We start from the raw sequence: 8,130 nt of genomic DNA, 5'->3' as shown, positions 1-8,130 counted from the left end.
GCTGGGAAGGGGTGGGCAAGGGGGCAGGGGACAGAGGGTGGTGGTCCTGCTGAAGAGATGCCCCTTCTACCCTAGTCCCGTAGTCTCCTTCTGCCCTCTGCACCCTCCAGTCTGAACTCAGCTGCAGGAGAGCTGGGAGTCCCCCAGGCTCTCAGTCACTTAAACATGGCTCCCCACCCTTTACCCCTAACAGGATGGTTTCCATGGGGAAGTGAACCAGGACTTCCCCTGCAGGCCCCTCCCCAAAGCCAGACACAGGGAGGAGGGAGGAGGCCTCCCTGCCCCCCCACACAAAAAAACTCCCAGTGATTTCCTCTGGGTGGGAGGGACCCACGGTCAGTGGCTGAAAACACTGAAGGGATCACATTTCATAGATGTTATTGCACCCCTTCTCCTCTCCAGGGACCATGACCTTGGACCCTCCCAGGAGAACCCTTCTGATGCTACTGACGGCCTTGGGCCTGACCCAGGGTGAGTACTGGGGAGCAAGTATGGAACAGGGGCCTGGGTGGAGAAAGGGCTACCTGGGCTCAGCTCTTGTTGGGCTGAACTTGAGGAGCTGGGGAGGAGGGGGACTTAGGAGCTTGGCTGGAGGGTGGGAGACGGGCTCAGTGGGACTAAGCTCCCGGCTACCCCAAGTCCTCCTGATCCAAACCCGCAGACTGCTGCTCTGTCAGACTCCAGGGTGGGACCTCTATCTGGGGGTGCGGCGCAGTGGAGATGTTGGCAGGGAGGGCCCGGGAGAGCCCTCAGAGTTGGGGCTGGGGGCTGGGCTGGGCCTGGAACTGGGAGGGGAGGTCCTAGGATCAGGGAAGGGACAGAAGCCTGGTTCTCCTGGTGGCAGCTGCCCCTGGCAGGGATAAGTCACTGGAGGGAAGGGTAATCTGAGGATGGAACTGAAGGACCAAGGCCTCAAAGATTTGAGAGCTCAGAAGCTGGGGAGTGGGGGGGTGCAGGGGGCAGAGCTGGGTATTCGGCTCATTCTGGGGAGTGGGGCCCAGAGCAGCTGAGCTTCCAGTGTGTCTCCCAGGCGGCCCCGTGAAGCCCTCTCGGGGCCCGCTGGTGACCTGCACGTGTGAGAACCCGTACTGCAAAGGGCCCACCTGCCAGGGGGCCTGGTGCACAGTAGTGCTGGTGCGGGAGGAGGGCACACACCTCCAGGAACATCGGGGCTGCGGGAGCCTGAACCAGGAGTTCTGCAAGGGGCGGCCCACCGACTTCTTCAACCACTACTGCTGCTACAGCCCCTTCTGCAACCACAACGTGTCCCTGGTGCTGGAGGGTACGTCCAGCTGCTCCAGCAACCTCTCCCTGTCTTCTCAGACTCTGCCCTCCCCGCCCTGCTTGCCTCTCCTCCTCTGGCCTGGAGGGCGGGGGAGGCAGGACCCTGGGATCTGACTGGCAGAGTGGCAAGGTGGGGGGCGTCTGGCCTGGTGGAAGCTGGGTCTCAGTGTCCCTCCTGTGCCAGCCACCCAGACTCCGCCAGAGCAGCCGCAAGGAGATGGCCAGCTGCCTCTCATCCTGGGCCCCGTGCTGGCCTTGCTGGTCCTAGTGGCTCTGGGTGCCCTGGGCCTGTGGCATGTCCGGCGGAGGCAGGAGAAGCAGCGGAGCCTGAACAGCGAGCTGGGCGAGTCCAGCCTCATCCTGAAGGCATCCGAGCAGGGGGACAGCATGCTGGGGGTACGGGACCGGGAGAACCGGGGACACAGGGTGGTGAGAGTAGACAGGAGGCACAGAGCCAGAGGGGACCCAGAGTGGCAGGTAGCTGAGAAGGGCACAATGGCGGGCACTCAGAGATTTGACTGGGTGCTGGACGGGAGGGGTTGGTGAGTGAGAAGCCTGGAGAGACACAGCAGTGGGGCCCGGGTCGAGGAGGGAGAAACGGGTTGGGCGGGTCGTGGCTGCCTCTCAGTGGCCTCTCGGTACTCCCAGGACCTCCTGGACAGCGACTGCACCACCGGCAGTGGCTCAGGGCTCCCCTTCCTGGTGCAGAGGACAGTGGCGCGGCAGGTGGCTCTGGTGGAGTGTGTGGGTGAGCAGTGGGTGAGCCCGGGGGATGGGGACCAAGAGCTCCCATGAGCTTGGAGGGGTGAGGGAGCTCTCGGCCTCCAGCGTCACAGGTGGGGCCAGGCCTGGCTCCGAATGGGAATGCTGCTGGCCAGGGAGGGGGTTGGAGATGGGTCAGTGCCAGACCCTTCTGCAGGAGCTGGGCTGGAGCAAGAGGCAATGGGGGTGGCCTGCCGGCTGCCTTTGGGTCTGGATTAAGTTAAAACATAATCGTCAGAGGTTCTGGAGGTGAAGTCAGTGCAGCATAACGATGGGGACTCTTCTGGGGATTACTGTGCCCACGGGCTCTGTGTGTCCGGTATGTGACCCCCCTCCCTCCTCTCTGGCCGTCGGATCAGGAAAGGGCCGCTATGGCGAGGTATGGCGGGGCCTGTGGCACGGTGAGAGTGTAGCCGTCAAGATCTTCTCCTCGAGGGACGAACAGTCCTGGTTCCGGGAGACTGAGATCTACAACACGGTTCTGCTCAGACACGACAACATCCTAGGCAAGCGGGAGGGTGCGGCGCCAGGCCCCCGGCTCTCATCCCCCCGCACTCGGGGCTGGACCGCCACCTCGCCTCTGGACGCTGACCTAACCCTGAAGGACTCCCAGCCGGCCCTCAGCGTCCTCAGCCCTCTGATTCCAGCTTCCTCTCTGACCTAAGCCAGACGAGCCTCCACCCCAGCCCCAGCTTTGCCCTGACCTAGTGCATCCTCTGTCCCCAGCCCTGACCCTGACCCGTCGAGCCTCCTTCATCCCTAGACCCTTGGTGAGCCACCTGACCCTCCGCCCACAGGCTTTATCGCCTCGGACATGACTTCCCGCAACTCAAGCACGCAACTGTGGCTTATCACGCACTACCACGAGCACGGCTCGCTCTACGACTTTCTGCAGAGGCAGACGCTGGAGCCCCAGCTGGCCCTGAGGCTAGCCGTGTCCGCGGCCTGCGGCCTGGCGCACCTGCACGTGGAGATCTTCGGCACGCAGGGCAAGCCGGCCATCGCCCACCGCGACCTCAAGAGCCGCAACGTGCTGGTCAAGAGCAACCTGCAGTGCTGCATCGCGGACCTGGGTGAGCGGGGAGGGGCGGGCTCTTCGCGGGGGGCGGGGTCCGTGAGCTCCGCCCTTTCCACGCGGTACTGCCTTTGCTGGTTTGGATGCCCGGCGTCGGCGAGGACACTGACTGGCGCTTTAAAACTTACAGACGTGTGTTTGGTCTCATCTCACCTCTCCAAGAGCCCCACAGGTTGCCTTAACGTCCTTTTCAAGCCCACACCAGCCGAGCTCCAGGAGTTAGGAGAAAGGGGCAGGGAGCCAGCAACCTGGGTTCTCATCCTGGCTTCGCTGACTACATCGTTCCCCGTCACCAGGCCTTGGGGTTCGGCTCTGTGAAACGGGCATCATAATGCCTGCCTCCCCTACTCACACCTCGCTGGGTTCTTGCACCTAGAGGGCACCACACAAGCACAGTGTAACTGGGACAGTTATTCTCCCCGTGGCTGCTGTCTCCCAGCCCACCTCAGGGTGGGTCTCCATGTGCCGGCCCCTCTTATGTCCTACCATGTCTCTCCATCCCACCTCACCCCCGGACCCCAGCCTCCCAGGGGCCACCCCGTCTGTGGGCTGGGATGAGTGGCAGGAGTGACAGGCCCGGTACCCACAGGCCTGGCTGTAATGCACTCCCAGGGTAGTGACTACCTGGACATCGGCAACAACCCGCGAGTGGGCACCAAGAGGTACATGGCCCCCGAGGTGCTGGAAGAGCAGATCCGAACCGACTGCTTCGAGTCCTACAAGTGGACGGACATCTGGGCCTTTGGCCTGGTGCTGTGGGAAATCGCCCGCCGGACCATTGTCAATGGTGAGGATCCCCCCTGCACAGGATAGGGAAAGGGGAACAGGGTGGGTGGATAGACAGGCAGGAGATGGGACTTCCTGCCGTGGCTGGTGCCCGTGGCCTGAGAGGCTTGTGGTCAGACCTCCCATATTCCCTTTACTGCCACTCACCAGCTGGTCCAGCTGAGTGACCTTTTAAGGTTCATCTGAGTCTGATTCTGGCTGTGAAATCTTGGGTAAGTGACAATAACAAAAGCGTTAAGAGCAGCTAACATTTATCGAGTTTCAACACGTACCAGATGCCACGCTGTATACACGTATTATCTTATGGAATCGTTCTTTGTTGGCAGGGAGGTGGTATTGCTTAGTGGTTAAGAGCGTGGGCTGGGAATCAGACTGCCTGAGCTCAGTTCCTGATTTTGCCGTGTGCAAGGTACTTAACCTTTCTGTGCCTCAGTTTCCTCATTTGTAAGATGAGAATAACATAATGCCCAGTTGTTGCGATAATCCAAATAGGGTATCCAGGGCAGCACCTGGAGCTGTTCTGTAGTGCAGTAACTGTTAGTGGCAATTCCTGTTGTAATGACGCATGCTTGACACAGTATCATCCCTATTTTACAGATGAGGGGATTGAGGCACAGAATTACAGCTGTCCGGAGGCAGCACTGGGGTCTGAAACCAGGCAATCTGACTCTGGGGGCTCGGTGCTCTTTATTACCGTGCTTTTTCTACCTCTCCGGTCCTTGGTTTCTTTGACCGCAAAAATGCGGGATATAATAGCGCTTGCAGTGCCTGCTTATGACTGCCTTACTATTATTATTAGCCAAGCCGCACAGCATGCGGGATCTTAGTTCCCCGACCAGGGATCGAACCCGTGTCCCCTGCATTGGGAGTGTAGAGTCTTAATCACTGGACCACCAGGGAATTCCCTGCCGCCTCTTTATTACCGTGGGTGCCACAGGGGACTCAGATTTGGAGGGGCTGAGAGCAGGCGGAGGGACCTCGTTCCTGATGGCTCCATATAGGGGGCCGCCCTGTGGCTGGTGCCCTCCCAGCCCTGGGGTGGATGGGTGTTGGGTGATGGTCTGGACCAGGTGGGGAGGTGATCAGTCTTTGTGGAGGCTGTCCATGGGGAGAGGCTGCTGGGAGTCCTGACAGGTTGGGGACCACCCTCTGGCTGGGCTCAGGTCCCTGCCCCTCCGGACGTGAGCTCTAGAGGCTGGGGCTGGGGAAGGGGGCACCTGGAAGGAGCCGAAGCCCCTTGGACCAGGCTTCAGGCAGGAAAGGGAGGCTGGAGCAGCCTGGGCTGAGGGGGAGGACGATTGCCGACTCCCGGAGCGGAGGGAAGCTCTGTCGGCCCCACACAGATTCGTGGCACATTATAAACACTGTAATCTGGTGTCAGCCCCGGCGCTGATTAAAGGCCCATTAGACACGCTCAGGCCTCTGTGCAGCACTGATTAGGGCTCGAGCAGCACAGGGGCTGGCCTGGAAGCCCGCCACGGGGAGCACAGCTGGCGTGGGCCCTACCGAGGTTGCGGCTGTGCTGTGTGGCCGCGGCTCCCAGCCGGGGGCTGGAAGCAGGGTGTGGCCTGGGGCGCTCTTCTGGGGTCTGGCCTCTTCTGCCCCAGCGCCTGCAGCTCCACGGGCATCATCTTCTGAAAACTCCTGCTAAGGACCACGTACTTCAGATGACGAGGGGAGGGGGCGCTGCCGGCTGAAGGGGTCAGCAGAGGCCTGTGCCATCCCTGGGAGTGGGTGGATGTGATCTGGACCCGGGTGAAAATCTCTTTCTCTTAGGAGATGTGTTTTTTCTCCCCCTTTCCCTCATTCCATATCCTCATCCAGCAGTCAGCCAGCCTCCCTTCCTTAAGTGTAGCTTGGAGGTCAAGAGCATGGGTTTTGGTCAGACTTTCTGGGCTTAAATCCTAGCTGTGTCACTTACTACCTGTGTGATTTTAGACAAGTTTCTTCACTCCTCTGGCCTGAATTTCATTGCTTGTATAAAGTGGAGCTAATAGTATTGCTTACCTCATAGAGTCGTGAGGATTTAATGCCATGCAGTTAGGACAGTGCCTGGCACATAGTAAGTGCTCAGTGAACATTAGGTATTTGGGGGCATCTGTGATAGTTGGGGCCTGGGAGCAGTACCCAGGCCCCGGGTGGGAGGCAGCTGTGGAAAGACTGGAACAAGATCTGGCCTAGGAATACAATGAGTTTAAGTCTTGGCTTTGCCATTACTAGCTGTGTAACCGTGGGCTCAACTTCTCTGAGCGTCAGTTTCTCCATCTGTAAAATGGGTCTTTGGGTTTGCTGTGAAGACCGACCAGATAATGCATGTAAAGTGTTTATGGCACAATGCCTGGCATGTGTGGTAAATGTAAAATAAATGGCAGTGATTATTTATAAATATATTTATTATATTATGGTGTCTCTCTCAGGGGTAGCAAGGCCAGGCAACTGGTTTCCTGGAGCCTGGGACAGAGGGTGGGCAAGGCTCTCCTCTGGGTGGTATTGGGCCTCCTTGAGGTCCCAAGTGACTGTCCCATTGCCCTCCATCCCTAGGCATCGTGGAGGACTACAGGCCACCCTTCTACGATGTGGTACCTAACGATCCCAGCTTTGAGGACATGAAGAAGGTGGTGTGTGTTGACCAGCAGACGCCCACTATCCCCAACCGGCTGGCTGCAGACCCGGTAAGGCCTCTCTGGTGGGGCTGGGATGGCGTGGGGTGGTGGCTCACAGCTGGGATTTCTGAGCCCAGGAACTTGTGTCTGGCCTCTGCTTCACCTGGATAGATTCTGGGGGACAGATTCCAGGGTGCTTCTCTGGGTACTCCCTCCCACGTCCCTGCCTGTGGACCTCCGGGACCCTGTGGTTATTCTGGTAACCAGAACCCTTCACCTCACCCGAAAAGTCAGAGGCTCTCTGCTGCATTTCCTGCCACGAAGTTTTTGTTGTTGTTACTCATTTTTGCTCTTTCTCAGAACACTCCATATACTTATACAGGACACAGGCATACGTGTATCTAGACACACAGGGGCATGCACGCGCTTCTACACAAACACACACTCACAGGTACACATGCATGCACGTATATGCCAGACTGTTGACCCCATGAAGAGGAAAAGCATGTCTCCTTTGCTGACCCTTATCTAACCTGTCACAGTGCCTGGCACACGGTAGGTACTCAGTAAATGTTTATGGAAAGAATTAATCCACGTACACATGTGTATACATGTATGTATACATAGACACGTGTATATTTCTGCACAACATACAGAGCCACGAAAAGCCACTCATATGCACTCCTGTGCGCACACACATACGCTCTGGCTCGGGAACCGACTTGAGCTCTGAGGTGGAGTGAGGCTGGCTCACTCTGGGACCGCTGAGATTCCTGGGATAGGTTCCTCCCTAGACACATGCATTTTGAGGACGCAGCCAGGGTTGGTGGAGGTGCTGGGAGCCACTGCCCTCTACACTGGGGTCCCGCTGCAGATAGGCACGTGGGAGCCCCGAGGCCTGCAGATCTCCCCTTTCCTGGATCTTGGTGGAGGTGAGGGTGGGGTGTACTCACCGAAGGGTGTCCCCGAAGATCTGAGTTACATCTCTCTTTCCGTCCTGCCTGCCTCTCTCCGTCCCCTTCTCACTCCACTGCCTTCGTCTTCCATGTTTATCTTTCTTCCTCATCCTTGCCTGGTTCCCGCCACTCTCCCTCTTACCACCACTTCTGTCCCTCCTCTCCCCCTCCTTTTCGACACTCTCGTTTCCGTCTTCTCATCCTTCCTGTTCTGCTCGTGTCTCCCCACTACTGGGCATCCTCCTCGCCTCTTCCTTTCCACCTTCCCTGACCCGTGTCTCTGCTTTCTCTCCTCTGCTTCGCTCTCCCTCCCCCCAGGTCCTCTCAGGCCTGGCTCAGATGATGCGGGAGTGCTGGTACCCAAACCCCTCTGCCCGCCTCACTGCGCTGCGGATCAAGAAGACACTACAGAAGCTCAGCAACGGTCTCCAGAGGCCCAAAGTGATTCACTAGCCACAGGCCTGAAGCCTGACTCCCCTCTGCCTGCAGTGTGTGTGGTGGGCAGTGGATGGTGGCCTGTCTGGGTAGAGGTTCTGTGAGTGTGTGTGCTGGGGAGGGGGGTGCCCCTCTGTGGGCAGCTGTGCCTGCCCAACTCGGCCCCCAGCCCATCCAGCCAAAAATACAGCTGGGCTGAAACCCGATCCCCGCACCCGCCGCGCGCCGT

General features: G+C 58.9%; 1 protein-coding gene across 3 annotated transcripts in view; it reads left to right on the top strand.

Annotated features, from left to right (window-relative positions):
• The window catches only part of ACVRL1 (activin A receptor like type 1), a 12,353-nt gene extending 4,229 nt beyond the window's left edge, over positions 1-8,124 (top strand). The window contains exons 2-10 of one of the 3 annotated variants that reach the window (XM_024737110.1): positions 403-471; positions 1,031-1,282; positions 1,469-1,680; positions 1,933-2,032; positions 2,406-2,552; positions 2,844-3,119; positions 3,711-3,908; positions 6,449-6,579; positions 7,785-8,124. In XM_024737110.1, coding sequence (XP_024592878.1) covers positions 408-471; positions 1,031-1,282; positions 1,469-1,680; positions 1,933-2,032; positions 2,406-2,552; positions 2,844-3,119; positions 3,711-3,908; positions 6,449-6,579; positions 7,785-7,919 — 1,515 coding nt within the window. In that variant the 5' untranslated portion in view covers positions 403-407 and the 3' untranslated portion in view covers positions 7,920-8,124. Of the gene's footprint in view, positions 1-344; positions 472-1,030; positions 1,283-1,468; positions 1,681-1,932; positions 2,033-2,405; positions 2,553-2,843; positions 3,120-3,251; positions 3,566-3,710; positions 3,909-6,448; positions 6,580-7,784 lie in introns of those variants that run through there. The other 2 variants (XM_024737108.1, XM_024737111.1) reach the window with 2 other exon arrangements.
• The last annotated feature ends 6 nt before the right edge of the window (positions 8,125-8,130 follow it).

The sequence above is a fragment of the Neophocaena asiaeorientalis genome, unplaced genomic scaffold (genome assembly GCF_003031525.2).
Source record: "Neophocaena asiaeorientalis asiaeorientalis breed wild unplaced genomic scaffold, Neophocaena_asiaeorientalis_V1.1 scaffold134, whole genome shotgun sequence".
Taxonomy (NCBI): Eukaryota; Metazoa; Chordata; class Mammalia; order Artiodactyla; family Phocoenidae; genus Neophocaena; species Neophocaena asiaeorientalis.
The sequence above is the reverse complement of the archived record's forward strand: the minus strand, read 5'-3'. Positions and strand labels throughout refer to the sequence as shown.